The sequence below is a fragment of the Drosophila subpulchrella genome, chromosome X, assembly GCF_014743375.2.
Source record: "Drosophila subpulchrella strain 33 F10 #4 breed RU33 chromosome X, RU_Dsub_v1.1 Primary Assembly, whole genome shotgun sequence".
Classification (NCBI taxonomy): domain Eukaryota; kingdom Metazoa; phylum Arthropoda; class Insecta; order Diptera; family Drosophilidae; genus Drosophila; species Drosophila subpulchrella.
In genome coordinates, this window is record NC_050613.1 from 7,537,408 (window position 1) to 7,563,483 (window position 26,076).

At 37.3% G+C, this 26,076-nt stretch overlaps 1 protein-coding gene across 2 annotated transcripts; it reads left to right on the top strand.

Moving 5' to 3' along the window:
• The first annotated feature begins 154 nt into the window (after nt 1-154).
• Nucleotides 155-26,076, top strand: LOC119556173 (protein TIS11). Of its 2 annotated transcripts, none has more exons than XM_037868094.1 (4): nt 155-183; nt 1,209-1,493; nt 20,600-20,925; nt 21,944-26,076. In XM_037868094.1, the coding sequence occupies exons 2-4, from the start codon at nt 1,443-1,445 to the stop codon at nt 22,842-22,844; spliced, it is 1,278 nt and encodes a 425-aa protein (XP_037724022.1). In that variant the 5' UTR covers nt 155-183; nt 1,209-1,442; the 3' UTR covers nt 22,845-26,076. The 2 variants fall into 2 exon arrangements, with proteins under 2 accessions (XP_037724022.1, XP_037724021.1); XM_037868093.1 differs by having other exon boundaries at nt 158-294.

The following is a 26,076-nucleotide window of genomic DNA, read 5'->3' on the forward strand; positions in this document are numbered from 1 at the left end:
GCATGAATTGGGTTTTAGGTCCCAAACCAATTTCAAATGCCCTCGATAATGAGCGCCAAAGAAAGTGCCTAAATAATAACCAGCCAAAAGTAGGAAGTCCACACCTGGCGGGCATTTTCAGCCAACCAGCGACTGGTCACACTAGCAGTCAGCCAACAAAAAACACGACGTATTTGTGCGAGTGTAAGTTTCAATTTCGATCTGCTTGGTTGTCTGACGGACGTGCTGCGTCTCTTTTGTTGTGTTTTTTGCGAACGAGCGAAGAGCGACAGGACCTCTGCGCCCGTATCCAAAGTAATTAGCGAACAAAGTTCAAATTGTGTTTATCCGTGTGTTTCTCAGATGTTTGTGCGATTGTTCAAGTGGTGATGTTTTTTTTTTTTTGCAAGTGCCGGAAAACATTTATTTAGATTATTTTTTTTTTAAATAACAGTAAACAGCAAAATAAGTTAAAAATTTTTTTTACTTATTTTTTAAAGGTGTAAAGTAAAAACAATAGTAAATGCGAAACGGAAATTTGCGCTAAGGAACAACAAGTTCAAATAAGCAAACACTCGGTTCGTTTTGTGTGCGCATGTGTGCAGTTGCAAGGACCTCAAGGAGAAGAAGAAGCAACAGGCCAAAAGCAACAAGCCGCAAACGCAATCGCTGCCCTTTTTTTTACTTAATTTTTTTGTTTTTGTTGTTTTTGAGTCTGCTGGCGCAGCAATAAAATATAAATTACGAACACAGGCGCATTCGAGATACGACCACCACTAGAGATCGCACACACACGAGCACAAACGCAGGCACAGAACACACGGACAAACAAAGAGGGCGAGAGAGAGGGAGTGGGAGAGTGGGAAGGAAGGTAAAGGGACAGGGACGAAGACGAAGCGCAAGCTTATCTCTCCGCTTTTTGAGAACGCGAACGAAGACGACGATAAAAGCAAAGCAAACATTACACACACACACGAATCAGACATCGGCTGTTGCTGTTTCAAAAAAAAAAGAATGTAAAAAAAGCAGGGGAAAAAGGAACAGAGCAAAGCAAAGGCAAAGAATCTTCCGCGCCTCACACATGTGCGTGAAAAATGTCCTGACACACACACACACACACGCATTCGACGCTCGTACGACAAGCACGTGTAATTCTGCTCCCACTCTCTCGCCGCTCTTTATTCTCTCCAACGTTCGCTGCTAATCACACGCTCTCTTCACTCTTTTAGCTGATTTTTTTTTATTGTTGCAATGCAATATTCGCGGAACCAATAACAACAACCACACCACACACATAACTCAACATTCAAGTGCAAAGCAAATACAAATCAAACAACAACAAAAAGCAAAGAAAGTATAAAGAAAAATATTGCAAAAAATTGTCCAGTGGAAAATAGCAAAACAACAGCAACAAACAACAACGGCCAAATCAAATTCAAAATCTGTTAAACAAGAATCACAAAATGCCTTTGATGGCTAATTTTGATTATGGGGGATATGCGGCGTTTCAAGCGGTAAGTCCTTCACAAGAATCTATTAAAAATGTCCCCAATCTTTGAAGAAATTTAGCTGCTCCTGGGGGTATTTTAATATTAGTTGGTATTGTTAGAAAATACGTCATATTTATCATTTACCCTTGGTAAATACAAAATGGGTTTCTAGAAACTTAAATTGCTTATACATACGTCAAAATTTGGAATTAAATTTCAATTTAAACTGCAGTAATTCCATTTTAATTGTTTTTTTTTTCCTCTAGAGTGTATTTTTAAGTTTTTTTATTGCATGTTTTTCCCAAATTTCGTCTTCTTGTTGAAGGGATGCGTAATTGGATTTCCAGGAAAACTAAGAAAAATTGCATTCTGTGCCAAAACATACTGAAATACGAACTTCCTGCATATTTATTATTAATAATTTTGAAAGTTATACCTTACGTGATTTGGTTTGCAAGGCATTCTCCAATTACAAATCATTTCCATCTAAAAGATCAAGATTTTGGAATAATAAGGATAGGTATATGTATGTAAATCTTATTTTTCGGCACAATCTGAATTCAAGTTCTTGGGAAACCAACCAAATTCTAAACTGAAATTTGTTTCCTTGATTTCTATAAACTATTTCTAATGTTACAACTTTATAACTTGTCCAAATCGATCAAAAGGTACTTTAAGTTTTACAAAAACTAAAGAACTTGAAAACAATCATTCCATCAATTTGAGTCTTTCGAGTGAAAAACACTTAAAATATTTTTAGGTCGACAACTTGAAACATGCCTAAACCACATGTTTTTTTGTATTTTCGGGTTTATTTATTCACGGAGTTGCATTTTGCGCCGTTTGCGTGTGTGTGTGTGTCGTGAAAAGCAATATGTGCATCGTTTGCTTAATTTCGTTAACTTGTTTTCCATTTTTTATTTCGTTTTTCGTTATATTTCCGTTTCGTTACACTTGCATTTGTTGTTTGTTATTCCCCATTATTCAAGCTGATTCATAATTATTATTTCGGTTTGTCAACTCACAAATGCAACAACAAGAACAACGGCTAAAAAACGAAGAAGCTAAAAACGACAGACTGTTAAGTGGACTAAATAATTGTCTGATAAGGATTTTTGATAAGTGTATTGGAGAAGGGGGCGGGGCAACCTGCTCCCCCTCTCTCTCTCTCTCTTTCTGACCCCTTCTCTTTCTCCTTTTGCTCACATTTATTTGTTACAATTGGCGTCATCGCAGCAGCAGCATCATTAAAAGCAACAACAATAACACCACTCGTGATCATTTACTGTTTGTATATACGTATATTCAATACATAACATACATATATGTGTGCGTGTTATGGGCAGCGACGTCGGCAGAGCAGCTGTTGATCGACAACAAATTCGATTAACTCAAGTTCCGGGTTTGCTTTGGCTGGATTTTTGTGTTTTTAGTGATTTCTGTTGTATTTATATTATATATTATTTATTTTTTTGTGTCCGCATTGGAAGTTGCCCTGCTCTTAAATGAGCCAAGCTCTGCTCTGCTGCTGCGCTGCGGTTACGTGCAAAGTTTGTGTGAAAGAGAGAGAGAGGGAGAGGAGAAAGAGAGTGGGAGGAGGGGGAGCAGTGTGGAGCTCGAAAAGGGAAAAAGAGAGCGGCACTTTTGTTTTGATTTTCTTGTTCTGCTTTTCGCCAATTTGCGTAAACTAAAATGCAGAGCCAAAGGGTCAAGTAGAACCACAAAATAAAGGGGGAAGAACAGACAGAGCGAGGGGGTTAAAACCATACAACAACAACAAAAATAGGGCCAAGGCAGGTTGACGTCCGATAAAGTTGCAAATACTTGTTGAATGAACTTTGCTTTTGCCGCCGTGTTATCGATTATCGACAGGCAGCAGCGATTATTCGCATGGAAAATGCATTTGATTTTTTTTTTGTTGTGTGTTGTCATTACGCAGCGCTTTTTGTTTTTGCTTTTCGACAGCCACAAAGGCAACAACAAATTGCTGCCGAAAGCGAAAGGGCGCAACAAAAACACACACACACATAGAAACTGCTGCTGCAGCAGCGCAACTTTTTCCAGGCGACAAAATTGTCGCAATCGTTGTGCAAGCAAAAAAATTGGATTTTCATCAGATCAGGTTTTTAATATATATATATATATATTTTAATGTAATTGCCTTTTGCAATTTTATAAACAGATATCTTTTGATATCTTAGCTAAATTGTAAAATAAATTTAAAGCTACATTTAAACATTTTATTTTGCTGCACATTTGTCGTAAGCCCCGCAATGGATTTCAAAGATGGAAAGGCAAAAAAGTTTGTTTCCCCACTTTTTCAGGCTGCAAAAGTGTCGCAATCTTTGTGCTTGTGAATTTGTTAAAACATTTTGTATGGTGTCCGTGTTTGGGCTTTTGTTACATTGCTTGCGCCACTTTGGTCGGTTGGAATCTGTGATGGTGTGAGGAGGGGGAGGAGAGTTTGGAGAATGGAGAATAGAGGACCGCAAGAGGAGAGAAGGGAGCACCAACTTTAAAATTCATTTTTCGCATAACTTTTAATTTCTCGTTTTTCTTGGCTTCTCCTTGATTTTATTATGAAATTTATACATATTACCATGTGTGCATTTATGCAGTTTGCACTTCACACTCGGTACAGTGGGAGTCAACTAAAACGACTGGTGTTTATATGATTATGAATGACTAAAACCTAAATTTTAACTTGCGGTTTTATCGTGTGAGAAATGCCAGCTATGCATTGCTGAATATAACTTCAATATTCATTTCTTATGGAATTTTTTTTAGAATATTTGATTTTTTACAATGCAATAAAACGTTTTAGTTTTTATTCGTTTTACAGTTTAATTGAACAAGCTTTGACAATCAAGTCAACGTACAGAGGGTTCACTGTAGTTGTTTGGCCCGTCTCTTTGCTTTGTTTTTTTTTGCTTCTCTGTTTTCAGGCTGAAAAGTAAAATGTGCTTAGTTTGTTATATCGAAATCCTCGTACGTAATCAGCGGTATTACGTTTCAACAAACTCCCCCTCCTCCGCTCTTTGCTTCACCTTCTCCTTCCACTGCCCCCTCCCCCTCTCTCCGCTACCCTCTCCTGCTGAGAGGCTCACTTACACTTACAAGCGACAAACGGCGACTACTTTTTACGAATATAATTCCATTTCCTGCCAAGGCGATAACAACAACGTCGTCGTTTTATTTTGATCTGTGTTTTTTTTCTTCCTCTGTGTGTGTGTGTGTGTTTGTCCCGACGCCATTGCTGCAAGAAGAAGAAGAATCAGAGTGGTGGGGGAGGAGGAGGAGGTGGAGAAGTGGAAGGAGTAGGAGTGCAAGGAGGAGGAGAAGAAGAGCGAGTGTAGCGACCACCGCTACCTACCTACAAAAAAAGGCAACTCTTCAATCTTCAGTCCTCACTCTCCTCCTCCTCTTGTTCTTCCCCTCCTTTCCTCCCCCACCTCCTCCTCCCTGGTTAACCCTCAACTCCGCCGAACGTCATTTCATTTCGATTCGATCCGACTCGACTCGATTAATATGCAGCCCCAACCCCAAAGTCCAGGTCCAATACCGCATTTACCGAAGCCTATACCCCATCCCATCGAAATCCCAGGCTCAAGTCCCCGTACCTCTCACTCACCCACACTGACGCACTATGCAAGCGCAGCGACAGTGTTGCCAGACCCAAATTGTATTGAAAACTAGTTAAAATATCTATATCACATGGTTAATACGGACAAAATAAACAGAAAACATTAAAATATACTTTGCATAGGAGATTAAAGAGAGATTAAAATGTTTTAACTTATAAATTGTTCCTTTTTTAAAGCCTCTACTGTTTGATTTTAATGTTTTCAAAAGAGTTTATCTGCTACGTTTTTCAAAAATAGTTAAAAATACACCTGCTAATGTGTGGTATTCCAACATTTTTCTATAGAACTTGGCTATAAAAAGGCTATAATTTCTGTGTTAATGATTAGGCAATTTATACATACGTCTGCCGTTTTCTGTTTAACGTTTTGTGCTTTTAAAAGTAGTACATACGAATTAAAAAAAAAGATTGATTTAAAAAAAAATATTGAACCTGCTGTAGGTTAGAACTTCAGAAGTTTCTTTTGCAACTTGGCTATAAAAAGGCTAAAGTGGGCACATCTGCTAAACTCACTACTCAACGGGGCACTTAAACTCATGAAACGCATGAGGACATGAGGCCGGGGCAGCAACAACAACCACAGCAACAACAACAAGAACACATTGTCAGCATATTGACTGGTTGACCCTTGAGATGCCCTTGGAGTGAGCGAGAGGGAAGATGGGGCGGAGGGGAAGGAGTAGAAGAAGAAGGGGATCCTCAGTTCGTCAAGAGTTTATTAGTCGATGGGGGTTGAAATTGAGGATCACAACCCCGATGCGCTTCAAAAACGATTTTGTTAGCAAGCCAACAAAAATAAAATAACCATATAATACAGTTCGGTTCTGGAAAAACAATAGGAAGTATTAAAAATACCCTAACATCAATAAATTAATGTTAAATGTCTTGAAATGGAACAATTACGGTAATCTTTTTCAAATAATATGGTTAGTTATGAAGGGAAAGGTAAAAATCAATAAACTTATGTTAAATGTCTTGAAATGGAACAATTACTGTAAACTTTTTCAAATATTATGGTTAGTTATGAAGGGGTACTTGGAAAATTTGTTTTCTAGAAATTAGATCCTATGAATATGATTGTTTAATTGGTATTTTGTAATTGCAACAAATAGCTTTCAAAATATTGCTTTTCTACAAAGTGATTTACTGAAATTGAATTGTTCTTCCATTCTTTGTTCCCCCGCCTCGAACAAAATAAATTATAAATAAAGTTTTTTGCGTGCAGAGTGCTACTGGCTGCTTATTATTATTATTATTATTATTATTAGTATTATTGTTGTTGTTGTTGGCTGTCCTCTTATCGTGCAGTTGTAAAAAGTACAAATAAAAAACAGCATGTACATATGCATATGTATGTGAGTGCGCCTGTGCTTTGTGTGGGATATTCGCCGCGCTCTCTCGCCTTTGTCGTCGCTTTGCTATCTCGCCCACACCAACGCATTTGCCTGGCGGCCCCCACTCTTCAGCTCTCTCGCTCTGGCCTGGCTTTGCTTTTGGAAAAGAGGGGGTAGAGAGAGAGAGAGAGGGATGGTGATGGGGATGGGAAGAGCGAGGGAGCGAGTGAGCGAGTGAGCCAGGCAGGCGTGCGCATTGGGGCCCATTTGCCATTGGTCAGAACGGGATGGAGAATATTGAGGCAAAGACACTTCATATTCTATTGTCATTTGTCGCTGTTGTTGCTGTTGCTATTGTTGTAATCTTGAAATTGTCTTGGCTGTGCGGTGCGCACTCATTGTTGTTGGTATTATTGCTAATGGCCGCTCAATTGAGTGCCAAAGTACATCTCGCCTCTCCCTCGCCCCTCCCCTCCCCGCCATCTCTCTCCTTTCGCCCCCATCAGTTTGTTTGTTGTTTGCATGCACAGAAAGAAATAAAAATGAATATGGTACCATGATCAATTTGATGAATTTACATATATTTTTAGACCGGAGATTGCCAAGTGTTGACTCAAATGGATATTGTGAAATAATATATTTGATAATAAAACGGGAGAAAACGTAATAGTCGATGGCCTCAACAATTGGATACCCGTTACTCAGCTTAAGGGAGTGTGAGGAAGATGCAGATATGCATGAGGCAACTCTGTATTTTTCCTAACACACTTAGCCTATAGCGCCACCTAGTCTATAGCGCCCCTAGCGGTTGCGTATTAGTAAAATCAGCTGATTTGCTTCATGTGGTGTGCAATCTCGATTGAATTGCAAAATTTTTATTATTATTTGGTTATAACTTTAGAACGACTTGTCCGGTTTTAATAAGCGCTGCGCAGAATGCTCAAGAATCTGCTTGTCCAAGTACCAACATTATATCTCTAATAGTTTCCGAGATCCTGATCAAAAATATATAGACTTTATGGGGTCGGAAACGCATCCATCTACCTGTTACATACTTTCCGACGTATCTAGTATACCATTTTACTCTACGAGTAACGGATAAAATTATAGCATAGTAAGTTAATAGATAAAAACATTGATTGGTTAGCAGTGGGGTGTGAACTCGGACTTTGATAATATGGCAACACCTGTGTGATCAAGTGTAATGTTTATCTCATTATTACAATACTATTTAAACTTCAAGATGATCATGCCTTTTTATATTGGATATCCATTTTTTCTCTGTGTGTTCGAGGGCGGTTTTATTTGCATTTGGAATTGATCTTAAGTATGATTTTTCCCCGAGTTCTGGGAATGTATAGAAAATAATATTATCTACGGCTTGTTGTTCGCAGAAAACGATACATGTATAGCAGCCTGTACATATATATATATATATCTCCCTTTTGCTGTTTGCTTCGCTTATTAATTTCCTTAATAATATTTCCATTATGCTGGCTGGCATTTGCTTTTCACGCTTTTCATGCGGGCCACCCTACAAAAAGTTGCGGCTTGCAACATGTTTTTTCTATTATTTTTTTTTCTGATTGCCAATCCACAAAAACGAAATCCACCAAAAAAATCCAATCCAATCGAATCTATTATATAATAAAGTCGCGATCGAATGCGGCAGCGCAGTCGGCGTCGACGCTGGCAGAGAACCCCGTTTGTTTAGTAGATTTCCATTCACATTTACTGTCGCTTTTTTGATCGCCTGCTTATTTGCTTTTGCTTTTGCTTTTGCGTTTTGCTTTGTGTCTTTGCTTTTGCGTTTTTGTTTTGCGGGTTTTGCCCGATAGCGCTGTCTCTGTCTGGCACACACTCACACAACTGGTTTGACAGGACAACAAAGATAACAACAGCAACCACACATGTGAGTTTTCCTTTTCCATTTTTGTTTCTTTTTTCGTTCTAAGCAACCCCTGATATATTTTAATCACGATTTGAATCGGATTTCGGTCTCTGAGAGTCCCACAACCACGTGTTCAACACATTCCCAACACGTTGATCTTGCTCTCCATCCTTTGTTCCCTCAACCTATCACTCTCTACACCAAAAAAAAAAACAGCTCAGGTTATGTTATACTGATAAGCGAAAAATGTGATATCAAAATGAATTCACAAGAGATGGCATGAGTTGTTTCTTCTTTTTTTTAACAACCTCGGGCTTAAAACCCACAGATACCAAATAAATTTTTTTTATTGAATAATATCATATCTAAATGCAGTTTTCTAATACATTTTTTGTACATACACATTTTCTTTCAGTGCATACCTTGTTGTTTGCTTTTTGTTTTTCTGCTTCTTGTTCTTTGTTTTGCTTGTGCGGGTTATCAAATAGCCGATAAATTATTGGCGCAGGAAAAAGGAATGAGAAGAGAGAGTCGGGGGAAAAATGGAGAAGGGTGGGTTAAACAGTAGAAAATCAAAAGGGATCAACCTGTGGAAGGAGAGTAAACAGAAAAGGTAGAAAAGTACGAATAGAGGGTTTGTTTTTCGGTTTTGGACCTACTGATCGTTTTTATCTCTACCCCAATATCATCCTATTTTCAGATCGAATAAAATCACCTCTTAACGAGGTAAGGGGTCAACTTACAAAAGTTTTGTGACAAAAAATGCTTTTAAATTCGACTAAATAACCCCACTATCTAAAATGGATTTTACCAAATCAGGTGTCATTCGACGCGTATTCTCAGTAAGAATAAAACTTTGCCAATAACCAGGAGCAATTATCCCACCGATCTCCACAGCTCCAATTTCCTAAATTTTAATATAAACAGTTTCGCCGCCTTTTTTTCCCCAACCAATTGGAATCATAAAGGATTTGGTAGGCAATCTTTTCAGATTTCGCAATATTTTTCGAATGGTGTATCACTCGTTATGATCGAACCATTCCTGCAGATTTTCAATTCTTCGGCTATATGTATATAGTAGTCGCCTTCGCACTTTAATTCTGATTCCTTTTTAAACAAGTAAACTACCTTAAAGTGGTAAACGCAAAAAAACTTATTACTAAATTTAATATCATACTCAAAACTTTCTTATCAGAGACTCATAAAATAAAATCAAACCCATTTCAAAGATTTTTATCAATAAATATTTATACCTTTGTGAAGCAATCAAGTAGCTTTAAAAGCTATAAGAAATATAAACATGTTTATTTGTTAGAATGTTTTTATTGCGGTCATTTTAATGATCCAAACAAATCTGCCAAATGGAATACTACCGCGCGAATACTTTGTTGTGGCTTATCAAATCATTATTTTCTGACGTCTCATTGTAACTTCTGGAAAATTCCAACTGCCTGTGAAATGGAATCTCCGATTTTCAAGTGATCGCCGGTACTTTGAGCTGGAAATAAAGATGATCTGTTGGTTTTATTTTTGCCTAACATGCAGTTTTTGTTAGTTGATGTTTTGTGTATTTCGTTTGTTGTTTCTCTCTTGGTTGAGTTTTTTGTTGGTTTTGTACTTTAATATCAGTTGTGCGCTGTGCTTATCGCTTTTGAGTGGCAACAAAAACAGCAGCGAGTAAAAGATTATTATACTGTATGAACTAACTAACCCAATAATAAGTATTCTTATCACATTAAATCACACACACATACACAGATAGTTGCACTTTAGAACGCGCGTGTGTCAACAGAGAAAGAGCGTCGTTTCTTCTCAATCTATACTTAAAATGTGTGTTTTTCATTCTTTTATTTTTTATGAGTTACGTGCCTGCCCTGCACTTGGTGGAACCGAGAAAAAAGAGCACATACAAGTGTGCATAGGACAGATAGGCGAGGTTGAGAGGGGTTTTTGATGGAAGATTGGGAGGGGGTCACTGCCACTGCCATGTGCTCACAAGCGCAAACACAGGCAGACATTTGCCGGGCCGATTGATAAGCGGCCCAAGAACAGCGAGAGAGTGGAGAGCAGAGAAAACAGAGAATTATGCACACGACAACTACAGAAATTGCTAGGCTTAAGTTTATCGCTAGATGATATTCATAATTTCCTACAAAACGTCATAAATCTAGGAGCACAGCCACACTTGTAAACAGTGCTAGGCAACGGGCACACTAAATTGACAGTTTCAACGTTCTACGGTGATTTTCATCATGTTTTCATCAAGATCTAAAAAATCTTCCATCTTTAAGTTATTAGTTACTCGTATAATACATATACATGTTATATGATCTTCAACTTAAAATATGGTATCCATATTGAAGCATTACATTTTGCCCGCCAACGTTGGATTTATGACTCGGTGATATGCATTTATACATTTATACATTTTCCTATCACCATCCATGAAATGTTGTTCTCAACTTGGTCATTATATGGGAACAGTAAAAAACACACAAATCAATTTCGAAATGCTTGTGCTGCCCGACACACATATCAAAGCTCAGCTCGGCGCTCGAATCGGAGCGGATCGCATTGTTTTGGATCGTATTTAATCGAGTTCTCGGGTCGCAGCTAGGGATTTATTTTATGGCGCTTTTCCCCCAAGGGAAAAACAAGCAGATTTGGAGTTGGGGAAGTGGGGCTGAGAGAGGGACAGGGGTACCGAAAAGTCACTCCACAAACACACACACAGTCCAACAATCAGAGGGAACCCAACCGAAAACAAGTCCCCCGATAAGGTTCGACGCTCTGGACACCCCGTCGTCTGATAAGGCGAACTAAGTCTGTTCACTCGAAAAAAAAGGGGGGGGGGATAGTAGAGCACTAAAGGGGCCAGAGGGTTGCAACTGGAACGGAGCAGAGGTTAAGGCAAGGGCAAAGGGGTCGGTATAGGGATTGGGATCGGGATTGGAGTGATAGTCCCCACTTTGGGTTGTACATTTCCCGAGCCTAATAAATTCTGAAACGTCCAATTGTGTGCACCATAAGCAAATACATTTGGTCATTTACTTGTTGTTTATCTGTACAAACAACCAAACAATTTGCTATCTGGAATTTTGTCGAGATAGGCAGAACTCCAAGTGATTATAAACTTCTGATTCAATAAAAATGTGTGAAACTTGAGCTTCTTTTTGGGAAAACCTTTTATAACCGGAACTTCTGCAAGTCTAGCTCCTGGTACTAGAAAATCCATATCCCCGCTGTAAGAAAATATCTTTGTTAGGATCGAAACCACTGAGTGTATGGCGTGAGAGAGGTTCGTGTAAACCATTTGAACAACTGGGAAATGGGTAATCCAATCCATCGAAATATGTAATTGGAGAGTTTGGTTTTTGATCGTTAAAAGGAAGTGCAGAAATGCACTTCACTTTTCCGGTTGTTTTGTTGGCCACAAATCAGTATTTTGTTGTTTTAGTGTTTTTGAAACCGATTTCCTTAGCTTAACCTGTTTTTTTTTTGTGCATTTTAATTGTAATATTACATTTTTTCTACCAAAGTTGGAAACAAATCCATGAGTAACATTGAAAGATTGCGTTGTCTATGTGGTTATGATTATAATTACACTTTTCCCATGATTCCTATTGTATTTTGATGTTACATAGTGGGTAACGTGAGCTAATTTTGCGTTTAAGATTACCTTGAAAATTATACCATCCACTTTTTCTTTCTACTATCTGATACATATCTACTATCTCTATCTGTATCTTTGTCTCCCTCCCACTTTGCTCCCATTCGAAACTCTCCATTTCGATTGCATAACGGTGGCTTTTCTCTCTCCATCTCCCTCCTTCACTCTTCTTTCTGCCTGTGTGTGTGTGTTTGTGCAAAAGGTCTCCATCATCCATCTCCCTTTCTCCATTTTACCTCTTTTCAGACCCCCCTCCCCCCCCCCCCCCCCCCTCTCTTTTCTCATTTTACATTTGTTTGACTGGTTTGCTTAAGCAAAACAAAAACGGCAATTGCAACATTTTATATGTATTTCCCTTCTTTTTTGCTAAAAAAAAAAACAAAGAGAGAAAAAGCAATAAAAAACTGCGCAAACGCAACGCGTTGCGACAGCGGAAAAAGAAGAAGAGGAAAATGATTATTATGTTTTATTTTATTTTATTTTTATGCACATCGATTAAAGACGGAACTCTCGTGGCTACGAAATTCGATTTGTGATTGGGATTTGGTATTTTTGTTGTTGTTGTACAGTAAACTCTGTGTATAATAAACTCTTTTCTGGGAATCGTTTTAAAAATACATAAAATTTATTATTAATTTTAATACAAGGGGCTATAGTTTTTTTAAGTGATCTTAAAATTGTAATATAGAAAGAAGTATGTATAGTAAGTAGTGTTCACTGTACTTCTTATATATGTATATATTTTTTTTTTTGCTAAGCTTTGTTTTTATGGCTGTTGTGCTCCGAATTTAGCAAGGCCAAGTCGTTGTGAAGTTTTCTTTTATTGTGTTTTATTATGTGATTTTCGTTGTTGCCAATTATAATTATGTGAGCCGGTTCAACAAAAAAAAAACAAGGAAAAGAAACAACAAAAAGTACAAGAAGAAATAAAACCGAAACGAAACGAAGCGGAGAGAAGAGAAGAGAAGAGGAAGAGACAACGGCGGACGCTTGGCAATGAAACGAAACGAAACTGGCACGGCGGTTGCGCATGCGTCTTGGTTTCGTCCGCTCTTCCTCTTTGTCCTCCTCCCCCCGCCCCCGCCCTTCTGCCACCTCCCCTCCCCCCCCCTCTAAACACTCTCGCTATCTATGCTTTGTTATTTCGCTTACCAAATATTAACAACGAGCGAACGGATGGACAATGCAAACGGCACGAAATGTGAAATGCTCCATTCGTCGATTCGACCTAGACCTCAATCGATGGATGGCCCGAACCCAAAACTGAAAACTGAAAACTGAATAACCAAGTAACCGAAATCCCTAAAACGAATTACCAAAGCCGAAACATTTAAATTTTTTTCTTTGCCTTTGGCAACATATTATGTAAATTATTATGTATTTTGTTTCCCTAATCAAAGGAAACTAAGTGATATGTTACATATTATATTAGTATTATATCATAATAGGCTTTGGCGTTACGAAACAAGCCCGAAAGTTTTGAAAGGGCTAGAACTTTGGGTTGTCTGGAACTCGTAAAATCTGTTTTTCAATTTCAAGCCCATTACTTTTTTATGTAAACAGTTTAACTAGTTTTTGCAACACTTTAATATGAGTTCTAACTCAAATGAGTGTTTTTGGTAATCCAATAACACTATTATAATCGAAAAAAAAACACATAATAAATATTTATTTTATAGAAACATTAGGAAATCCTTTAATATGTTCTTTTATTTTAGATCAATGTTTAATTTAATTGATTATAATGCTTAAAACCTTCTCCTTGAACTTAAAACATCGCTTAAAATACTACATCATGTTAAAAATATTTCATTCATATATAATGCAACCTACAAAACTAATTCAAATGAGTGTTTTTGGTAATCTATTACCACTATTATAAGCGAAAAAAAACATATTATAAATATTTATTTTATAGAAACATTAGGAAATCCTTTAATATTTGCTTTTATTTTGGATCCAGATTTAAGTTTATAGATTATAATACTAAAACCTTCTCTCTGACCTTAAAACATCGCTTAAAATACTATTTAATTTTGAAAATATTTCTTTCAATCTACAAAAGACGAGTTAAACTTTTTCGTTCAGTGCAGCACGTTGTTTTGTGTGCTTTATCAGTTGTAGATCGTGTTTTGGAGGGGGTTACGTGTGGGGGGTTTTAAGAAGAAGAAAAAAAGGGGGCCGGGGAATCGTCTGTTCTAGATTGTTTTGTTGTGTGCTTTCAGCCCATCAATCGATCAAAAGTGATCACTGATCAGTGGCGCAAAAGGGAAAGGGGGAAATGCAATGCTAAATGCAATGGAAATGGGAATGGAGATGGAAATCGAAATGGAATGCATGCGAATGAGAATGAAAATGAAAAGCAATGAAAAGCTCGCATGACAGCCGCATGTGTTAATTACCAATTCAAATTTGCCAGCAATTAAAATCGATGCGAAGTTTGGTTTTGTTTTTTATCTCACTCAACAAAAAACAATCAGAACAAGAAGAAAAATAAAAGTGATACGATTTCATCTAATTTTTGGGATTTTATTTAATTTGATCTGCGTCTGGCTGCTAATCAAATTTCGTTGAAAGAAATCTCGCACTTTGCATAGAAAATTTGAGGCGCTCACCTTGAACTTTAATTGAACCGCAAAGATCGTGTGTAAATATGGAAATCAGATGCGTATATTTATCAGATCTTTAGCTGTGCGCCTCGATCGATCGCGTTTTATATAAACCGAACCCATCCCTAGCTAAATGTAAAATACCCAGCTTTAATTGCTAATGATATTCCCCACAGGCGATTAATAGATGAGAATTATACATATACAGTGGTGGGCAAGATAATAGCAATAATCGATATAGATATTTATTAGGAATATGTAAATATTGTATTAAATATTTGTAGTTAATATTTTTGTCCATGGAAGATATATCCATTTTCCTTACACAACAAAATCCGTTGAGATACTTTGTATCTTAATATTTGATCCGCCGCTGTAGAGATACATAATATATAGTAGCGCCACGCCCCCTCGCCTCTTTCCATCTCTTTTTAGCCGTTCGTGCAGGTTGTTCAGGTATTATAAATAACACTCAATAATAACTTTGTATTCATTTTCAATTCGCATATATATGAACAGAATAAAGATTGTCTGGGTGTGAGTTTGTTTTTTCCCTCTTTTTTCATTTTAATTTTATTTTACCATTGTATTGGTGTTAGCTCATCGAGGTTATGGATATTGCGTCGTCGTCATCGCGTTGTTGTTGTTGCTGCTTTTATTGGTACGGCTTTATAAACCAGTTAGTCCAACCAAAAAAAAAAACAAAAAAAACCAACAACAGCAGGTCTTCAGCATCTCGCACACACACACACACACTCTCAGCAAGTCCGGAGTATCTGTGTGAACGTGTTTATGAGACACAAACAAGTAAGCAGCAGCAGCAGCAACAACAATCGCCGATCTTACCTAACAGCCCGCCGTGAGCCAAGACCTGAAACACACACTCGATAAGAAATATATACACATCTGCATAACTAAAGGTTTTCCATGTGTAAGCCCATGGGTTGACCAAAACCCCAATATCGAATCGATTAAGAACCGAATTCTTCGGGGTGGCAAATATATTTGCAGATTGTTTAAGTGTTAAATGAGTATCGATAAAGGGTTTCTATTGGATCCCTTAAGATTAAGATTAATCTTATATCATACGATTAAAGTTCCGAAATTGGGATTGCAGATGTAACCATATCATATCATACGAATCAATTTGAATATAATGATAATACATACTATACTTTATAGGAAAAGGTACCTGCATATTATTTTAAGCTTAGAAGAATCGCTACTACCATACTCAAGTCCTAAATTTTCTTTCACAAAATAGAGTTATCTACATCTTTTTAAGAATACATGTGGACTATTAATATTCTTTGTGTTATAATATATAACCAACGCTTAACATAGACTTTCTAATTCTAATAAATATTACTAATATGTATAGTTTTGATGGATCTGAAATTCTCTTAATTTATGATGATTTAGTAAGAAAATAAAACTAAATACGAAACATGTATTATCTATTGAAGTCAATTTCTTTCCATTTAATGTGATAACAACTTAAGAACTTCGACTTATCAAGTATATTAAGTAATTATCGGAAATATAGACATTTTTTTTGGCGAACCTGGAATTTTAAAAATGGAATAATTGCAAAAGGTCTTCCCGATCTATAGCCCGTAACTCTCGCCCTCTGACTCTTTTTCTCTTGGTCAAATGGTGCATATCCTCCATTCCGCCCTCTATTTCCCACCCACCCACACACACTTCCTCTCTCTGTCTAATCTTCTGTTGTTGTCTTAACCCACCGCAACAACAAACGGAACCGCAAACGGAAAACAGAAAAACCAGGCGACCAAAACACAAGTGGCCAGAAGAAAACAGTGGGAAGAAAGCGAAAGGAGGGGGGAACTGAAGAGAGTCTTCTACCAGCAAGTAGAAGAAAATAAGAAGAGCTAGAAAAATAAGCCAAAGCATGACTGAAAGAAAAGTAAACTTATTTTCATTTTCAAATGAAAGGGAAATTCTCACCTAGACGAGGGAAAGAAAGAGAGACGAGATGTGTGTGGAGCGCCAGGAGAAAGAGACGGCGAGTTGGCGATAGAAAGAGAGCAAAGCATAATACATAATACGGGAAAAACGCTCGCGAAATAGGAGAAAAAAAACAAGAGTTTTGAAACGAACCGCAGATCTAGCTCTTCGTACTCCCCGTCATCTTCTCCTCTTCGCCAAAATGGGTCTTAATCTTGTTTTTTACACAAACCCGCCGAAGAAAGGGGGGCCCGGAGGGCGGTGACGAGAGGTAGATTGTCTTGAAGTGGTTTTTCGAACACGTTTCAAAGGAAAAAAAGACGTCTTTCCCCGTCTTAGCCCCCCCCCCCTTTCCACCCCATTTGATCACCCATTACTCACCCCGCACATCGAGTTTATGCGAACCCCTTTTTGCGAAATCAGTTCACGAATCGGAGTCATAACTTGACCATGAATTCAACGTCGTCGCCCCCAAAACAGCTGTGCAAAATTAAACACAACTAATTGACACACAAATAATCGTAAAAAAAGAAACGTCGTGTTTGAAGGTTATCTTTGGGTTTTTCGTTGTGGAAGTGATATTTCTTAACTGATACCGAATTTCACTTTGGAACAGAGTTCGAGTTGCCAACGGGGTGTTTGAATTGTGTTCCAGTTTCACTTTCGTCTTTTTAAGAGACTGGAATAGAATTGCTCCTCAACTGAAATTATTATCTTAAAAGGAGGTTAAGAACCTCGTCGACTTATACGATGTTTGGTCATATGATATTATATTGTATTTTGAACCAATAGATAATAATATTATAAATCTTTGTACAATATACAATTGATATGTATGTAAATATTTAATATACTTTTCATAATAACTATATAGATCGCATCATAATTAAGGAACAACATAGTTAAAGTATTTAAGTATCATATCAATTGTATCTTGAACAATGATACCAATTAATGAGTTAGGGGAAGATAATATATGTTCAGGGCTGTTTTTCTTGTGTGAAACTATAAGAAAACTTACTTTTTTAGCTTTGCTTAATACAGATGATGAGTAATTATTTTTGAGGGTGGCCTTTGCTGAAATCTTTTTTATTGGGTTTTCAAATGAAGAAATCGTAAATTACCAGGCATAAACTTGGATCTTATTTATGGTACTTGGTGCAAGCCAAAGCCAAAGGCAAAAAGCAAAATCAAAATCAAAACCAAAAGCTTGAGCAGGAGGCAGCAACCGTATCCGCAGTCGCAGTCGCAGAGATGCCGTAAGCGTTGAAGTTGGTCAAAAAAAAAAAAAGAAAAACAGCGCCAAAGGTTTGCTAAACTTGTTGCGCGCTTGCTCGTTAATGTTTTTATTTTTTGTTCATGTTTTTTTTTCTTCCTTTTTCTGCTGTCTGCGCAGAGTTACAGACTGAAATTGAAACTGAAACTGGGAAATTGAGAAACAGGGTTGCCAGGTGGTCGTCAATGTCAGCTGACTAATTGCCGAGCCAATGCAGGAAGTACCGTTTTTTTAACGAGAGGAAAAACCAGTGATGGGATTTAAATAGAGATATTATTTAGTGATATATAGTATATAGTATAAAGTAGTAGTAGTAGTATATTTTTAACAGACTATTTTTTTTAAATAAACATCATCTTGCTACAATAGATTCTTAATATTTGTACCTTTCAAGTTTTAAATGAGTTTTGTTACCCACCTTTTTCGAAATCTTTATAATTATAATATTAAATCTAAATCTAATTGTTTTCGGGAGTTTGCGTTGATTTATTTTCATAAGAGGAATGCCATAACCTATTTGTACCTAAGGGTACAACCAAAAATAGGTACATTAGTTACCAACTAAAAACAATTATTGCTTTTAATTCGTTTTTCATACGAAACTTAATATATTCAATTTGATCTAATAGATTTGTAGAACACATACAAAAAGATGTAGTTATTTTACCACACCTAGTAGTTTTCCCTAACCTTGTACCCAAGTAGAAAAGTGGTACTTACCCTTCAATGCCAATGCCAATGATGAAATAAAAGCGAAACAGAACTGAAATCCAGACAACACGATGCCAAATGGGACGAGAGATAAGATATGCGATCGACGACAAGAACATAGGGTATATAACGCTTCTAAACTGATTGGGCAGGCAAATTAATTAATTGAACATTTAAATTGTTTTGTTTCGTTTCGTTTGGGGCCCGCTCAGCCTGTTCTGGAATTACTCATGAAATTTCAAGGAATGTGCTGTGTGGTTGTTGAAATCGGGGCAAAGATAACCTAAATGAAGTGCATGCGTACATATATAAGTATTTATTTGTTATGTGCCTCATCTGATGTCTGGCTGGCTGTTAATGTGTCTTGACAGACACCCCACTTCCCCCCCCCCCCCCCCCCATTCAAAAACCCAATCTCTCGAGATAACGACGCTCTAAGTGGGCTATATCGTTCTGTAATCTCATGCTGGCTTGGCTCTCTATAAATGTACATATAGTTGAACATCTGCAGGTCCCCAGCTCAAATCTAAATCCTGTGATTTGTGGTCAATAAAGTTTATAATTCCCGCTCTGGTAAACAACGGTGTTCTATTATAAACATTTTGAATGCCCCTTAATGTCAATTGAAATGAAACTTTTCATTGTTTATAATTATACTTCCATTTATAAACATTAATAAAAATTCCATTTATATAATTTGATTTAATTGTTTAAAATACATCTTTTTAAATACTTATTATTAATGCAAAGAATAAAATATTAAAATCCAATTGATTTATTTGAATAATATTAACAATCATCAAAATTAAAAGATGCAAGTGGTTTATACTAATTTATTAATATATTGATAACCAACTTTGTTTTATAAGACTTTTTATTGCCTGTGGTAAATGTCAATTTATTACATATCATTTTTACCATTGAACAATGTAAATTTGATATTAAGAAAAACATTTTTTTTATATTTCTTAAACGTTTTTTACATATAACTTTTACATTAGCTTGGCAACCCTGGGTTTCAGTAGGTGCGCATGCGCCACCGCCTCGTGCTGTCCCTCTCGCACTTCCCTGGCATCGCCACACACCCTCAATATCTCCCTTTCGTTCCCACTTGTTGAGCAAGCCAACCAGTTTTTTTTTGTCCGCGGAGAGTGGCAAATTGAGTTGGGGCTTATAAGGGGTTTTCGAAGGGGTTTTGGAGGGGTGCTGAGGCGGTTGATTACCGACTGGTTGGGGCCCCCGAAATCTCTTGTTGTTGTCTTTTTCGTAGCTCCGGCTTTTGAGCTCCGGTCTCTTGGGCCTCAGCTTTTCTGTTTTTCTGCTTTTCTGCTTTTCAGCCTGCCTCTCGTGTTGTTGGCTTGAACTTGAGCTCTATACATATGTAATTGGTAGTGGTTGTTGTTAGTTTTGGCCACGCTTGATGGAGTGGGCTAAGTGCTGCGCCTGTGTGTGTGTGTGTGTGTTAACTGGTTGCATAACATGTTACAGCATCGCACGAAAATGAACAGGCCAAGTCGGACGTTGCGTTCCCAAAAAAAAAAAAAACTGAAAAAAAAGGAAACAAAACCGAAACTGATGACGACATGAAAGAGTGGTAAAAAAAAAAGAGGGGCAAGTGGAGTGGTTAAAGGCGGCTAAAAAAAGAGAGGTAGCTGGTTTTTCTTGGCGCTTGTTTAATGTCTGGAAAATTATAACATTTTTGTGTGCCTTTTGCAATATTTTTCTCAGTCGTCTAGCCCTCTTCTATGGCTGTGTGTGTGTGTGTGTTGCCTGGGTTTTTTTCAGTTTTTTCTGTTTTTGCTTATAGGTCAAGTTAAAAGTAAAAGTGAGCTTGGATTTTGGCTTTGTGCTGCTTTTGCTTTTTGCCTTTGTTTTCGGCGTCCTCTCTTTTATTTTATTTTTAGCTTATTTTATACTTCTTTTTTTTATTATTGTGGATTTTTGCGAAATATTCGCTCGTTACGTATTACGTATACGCCCGAGAGTCACAGAAATTGATTTTTGGTTTCTCGCCTTTTGCATTCACAGGTGGCCAGCGACCGTGATCGCGATCATCTCCAGCAGCAGCAACTGCAGGATCTCGTCCTGGACAACAGCAGCAACATGGAGCAGCACCAGCAGCAGCCACATCGCCACCATGGCGCCCTCACACGCACCATTTCACAGCCGGCCCAGCAGAGGCACCAGCTCATCCAGCAGCAGCAGCAGCAACAGCAGCAGCAGCAGCAGCAGCAACAGCAACCGGTGGCCAGTCTGGTAACCATCATCGAGAACCTGGGCAACATGAACCTGCACCGAAAGCTGGAGCGGACGCAGTCGGAGCCACTGCCACAGCAGCCGATGAACACATCCAGGTAAGGAAAGACCTCTCAAAAGGAACACCATTCAAAGGGAACACTCCTCAAAGGGAAGGGTAAAGCATGTCCAGTCAACTAGGAGCAGGAAACCAAAATAAATTTCTGTCTAAATAGAAGTTTCTATAAATTCAGGCAGTTTTAGGTATTTGTGAAGTTTAATTCCAATAATATCAAGAGATTTATTGACCTTTAATCAACCATAGAGAATCGTTTTAGAAATAAATCAATATTTCAGTATACCAACTGCTTGAAATCCATGAAAACAAGCCCAACATTACTGTAGATTTAGGTATAATTAACCCATCTTTCTTCAAGCTCAGGGAATACCTTTGTAGAAAAGTTATTTATTTGTTGATTTTATTAAAGCCAAAGGATTCTTAAAATAAATCTGTTAGTCAGGAAGAGAACGGCGAAAAAATCCTACAACTTCTCAGCATTTCTGTGGACTTAGGCATTTATTAATTTAATATTTCTTTAAGCTCAATAAATCCCTTTGTATAGATGTGTTAAATGCTTAAATAGATATAGATAAAGTGATTTAATTAAATTTATAATTGTGTTGATCTTTTATTAAGCCAATGGAATCGTTATTAAAAAAATCAATTAATTCGGAAACAAGTTTTTAAATTCCATTAAAACAACCTAAACATATTTATAGATTTAGCCATATAAATTAAATCTTTAAATCAATATATATAACTATATTGATCTTAATTAAATTTATATTTTATTTGGTTTTTTTTTTTTGTCTAAATTTGTTTCATTCTGGAATTTCCATAACAACAATATGTTATTAAATTTAAAAAAGAAAACAGTTTAAATTGTCCGTGAGAACTTTAAACAACTTTTGGTATTGCTTTTATCGAAATTGATCTTATAAATTGTTTTTGAGATTTGTAAAGCCTTAAGAATCTTTTATTTTATTTTTTATTTTACTTATTAGGACGTTGCTCTTCAAAGACAACCCCACTATCACGAGAACTTCAACTAACTCCTTGTTTTTTCCATTTTCCAGGTACAAGACGGAGCTGTGCCGTCCGTTCGAAGAGACCGGCGAGTGCAAGTACGGCGAGAAGTGCCAGTTCGCCCATGGATACCACGAGCTGCGCAACCTGCAGCGGCATCCCAAGTACAAGACGGAGTACTGCCGCACCTTCCACAGCGCGGGCTTCTGTCCCTACGGACCGCGCTGCCACTTTGTCCACAATGCGGACGAGGCTCGTGCCCAGCAGGCCGCCCAGGCAGCCAAGTCCTCATCCCAATCCCAATCCCAGTCGCAGTCGCAGTCCCAGCAGCAGCAGCAGCAGTCATCCTCGTCGTCGTCGTCGTCGTCATCATCCCAGAGCTTCACGTCGAAGAGCAATAATTCGAGCAGCAATAGTAGCAACAGCAGCAGCGGCAGCAACAGCAGCCAGTTCTATCTGCCACTGAGCCCACCGCTCAGCATGAGCACGGGTTCCGATCGGGAATCGCCCACCGGATCGCTGTCCCTGAGTCCCACCAACTCGCTGACCAGCTTCGCGTTCCACGATGCCCTGCCGATGCAGCCGGGCTACCTGGCCTTATCCAATGGCGGCACGAGCAACAGTTCCGCCTCGTCCACATCCTCGGCCTCTGGCTTGGGTTTGGGCATGAGCATGGGCCTGGTCATGGGTGGAATGGGTGGTGGTCATCATGGACCGGCCACGCCGCCAGAGAGCCCCAATGTGCCCATTTCGCCAGTGCACACACCGCCGCCATACGATGTGGTGGTCAGTGGATCTGGAGCGGGCCACGCCACCAGCGGCAAGCAGCTGCTGCAGAAGAGCGTCAGCACACCGATGCAGCAGGAGGATACCACGCCCAGGCTGCCGGTTTTCAATCGTCTCAGCTCCGCGGTGGAGTCCTACCAGCAGCAGTCCAACTTGGGACTCTAAGGAGGGGAGCAAGAAACAACATCCAATCCAACATCCACTCACGCCCATCAAAGCATCCCTCCATCATTAAAAACAACCACAACAACAGCACCCTTGACAAAATCTCAGTAACGACCAAAACCATGGAAACTTGAACCACAAACTCCCCTCGCAATCAAAATGCGAGTCAGAAAATAGATATTCCCCGCAAGGCAACTGGATTTCCGGGGCGCCTATATGTGTATATCAAGTATACGCCTCGGAAAAACGCGGGCCACTGCCAAAAGGACATAAACCCATCTCCCCCCTAAATTGTGAAACGATCTTTGATATGATTTCTCTCATGCTGTGACAGTCAATCGTTATCGTTAAATACGAGAAGGACCGAAACGCCAGACTACGGGACGATTAGGTAATTAGATACGTAAATGACAAACAAACAATCCAAGCAAACGATGATCTTAAACTATAAACTAAATGCTAAAGTCTAAAACAAAAAAAAAGTAATATAAAATCCAAACGAAACATTCTTAAAAACTGGACAAAAAGAAGAAGAGACGAAGAGCGGACGAAACGGACTTTTGGGAATCTTCAGCGAATGTTGCTCAAATCAAAATCAAGAAAATGGCCAACGACGAACGTGAATATCGTTCCTGCATTTATAGAACCTACTACTACTGCAGAGCACCCATTAGAGCCCCAGCACAACACCTGTCGCTTTTGTTCAATATTTATATATACGCCACGCACTTTGGATGATAAGTCTTATGTAAAAACAGCTCCTGTATATATCCCTGGATGTGGATGGCTAGATGGAGAGAGTGCAGAGTTGGTTCCATCCCATACGACACCATACCATCCCGTCCCATCCGATCCGATGTCTTCCAATCCAAGCCAATCAATCAATCAATGAATTCGGAATAAGTATGTGAATGAGATGATAGAAACGGACCGAAACGGAGCTAAGGAAATTCTTTAATTTATTATTTTTTGCTAAATTTATGTAATAGAAAACGTTGTGTACATACGAGAGTTAAAATATTTTGATAAAGCTTATAAATTATGTTTAACAATTACATTACGATTACGATTATATGATGATGATCTTGGATGATATGAATATTATTGATGATATACCTCTGCAATTCGTGCAACCAATCACAACAACAACAACAAACACCAACCAACGAGCAACAAACAATTTTTCGTTTTGAGAAGAAGTTAGTAATGGAATTCTGTCATTGATTTGATCTAGTTTTTTTTTTGTTTGAATGACTACGATTCTTTGTACTATTTAAATGGATCTATGAAATGGAAATGCTGATTTTTAAACACCATAATTTATTTTCACATCTATTTACATAAAACATACCAGATATATTTTATATGCAATTAATGTTAATAATTTATGAAATCAACACATGCGACACACACTCAGACAAACACACACACACACATATATATATTTTGACCATTGATAATTTTATGTTTTTTTATATGGTATATGCGACAGATCATTTTGTTTATTATATATATTATTTTTATTTAATTTATTTTACAAACTTTTTCTTGATTTCTTCTATTTTTGGGTGCAGTTATATAATTTTTAGTGTTATGAGAGAAACCCTTAATTTATATACAACTTATATAAAACCATATTATAATTATGCTTATGTCGATTAATTATTGAAGTACATGCATATGTAATAAAAACGGAAAAACAAAGGAAAAGCCTTAACAAAAAAAGCCTATTTATAATATTTATGTAGGGAAAACCGATTGTCGATCTTTGAATTTGCCGGCAAAGAGAAAAACGAAAACAAAAACGAATCAGAATAGTCCGAAAAGCGGAATAACAAAACAAAATCAACAACAAACTGAGTACAGTGTTAGAAAAGTAATATTAAGCATGAAAAAAACTGAGCAAACAAAATACAAAACGCAATTCAAATGCGCAAAAATTATGAAAACAAATTGTAAATCATTTTTATACACACTTTTTGCCCTATACAAACTAAAAAAAAAAGAACATATATTAAATATGTAACCTTTACACAGAGACTTTAGTCTACTCCTATTGAGACACTTTTTTTTGCGCAACTAATTTATATCGAAAAAAAAATTGCTTAAGTGCAATTGAAATCAAACTAAATCAAATATTTAATTACTCCTATTTATTACCTTTTTCACTCGGCGTATTATGTATTTATGTAATGACCAACAGCAGCAACAAATTCAAGCATGACTTAAACAAAAAAAACCGGCCGAGGAAAGAGCAAATTCCACGCGTGTTTATCAATTTGTGTGCAGCAAAGCGCACGAGGGGGGTAAATAATTCTCAAAGTGCCTTATCATTAATATTTTATATAAATCATATATATATATATATATATATATACAAACACAAATTATGTATAGTCTTGTGAAAATGGAAAAGGAAACGCAGAGACGGAGTGCAAAGGCATATTAATTATTTATTATTATTGTATTGTCTATATTATTATACTTTCGATTTGATTTTACTCCCATAAGCACTTGTTTTGATCAGAATGGAGAGTTATGGCAGCGTGCAAAGGTTTACTAAAATGCCTACATTTAACATACTTATATATTATACTGTTTTTTTGCTCTATTTAATTTTAAAAAAGAACAGAACCCCTAACTTAAAAACTGAGCTTTGGTTATTATTATGATGATAAATTTAATTTTTTTTAACGCGTTCTTCCCCTTTGTGCAACAAACAAAGAAAAAACAAAGCAACACAAATCTGTGCCCGCATGAAGCAAGTGTGGCCTTATCGGAATAAAACCTTACACTTAACACTTACCCAAGTCGTCTTCCTCCTAAGAAAAAATAAATAAGTAAACTAAACTATACATATGTGGTACTCTTGAATGATTGATAAAACAAAGAACAAGAAATGTAATGCCAGTTGAATTATACACTATTTATATATACTTTGTTCGTTATTTATATAACCATAAACCCATAATATTTCATAGATATCCGCCTTGGCAACAACAACAAAACGCAAAAAACAAATTAAAAAAAAAAAACAACGAAAAAGACAACCATAATTTAGAAATGAACACAACTGTACATGAATTTTGTTAATGCTGAAACATGCCTATTTATGCTTCCATTGCAACACTATTTTGTGCATATTTTTATATAGTAAATTAAATGAAAACAATTTAGATTATGGCAAATTTTAAGTTAAATAGAAATTAAACAAAAACGTTACAAAATAAAT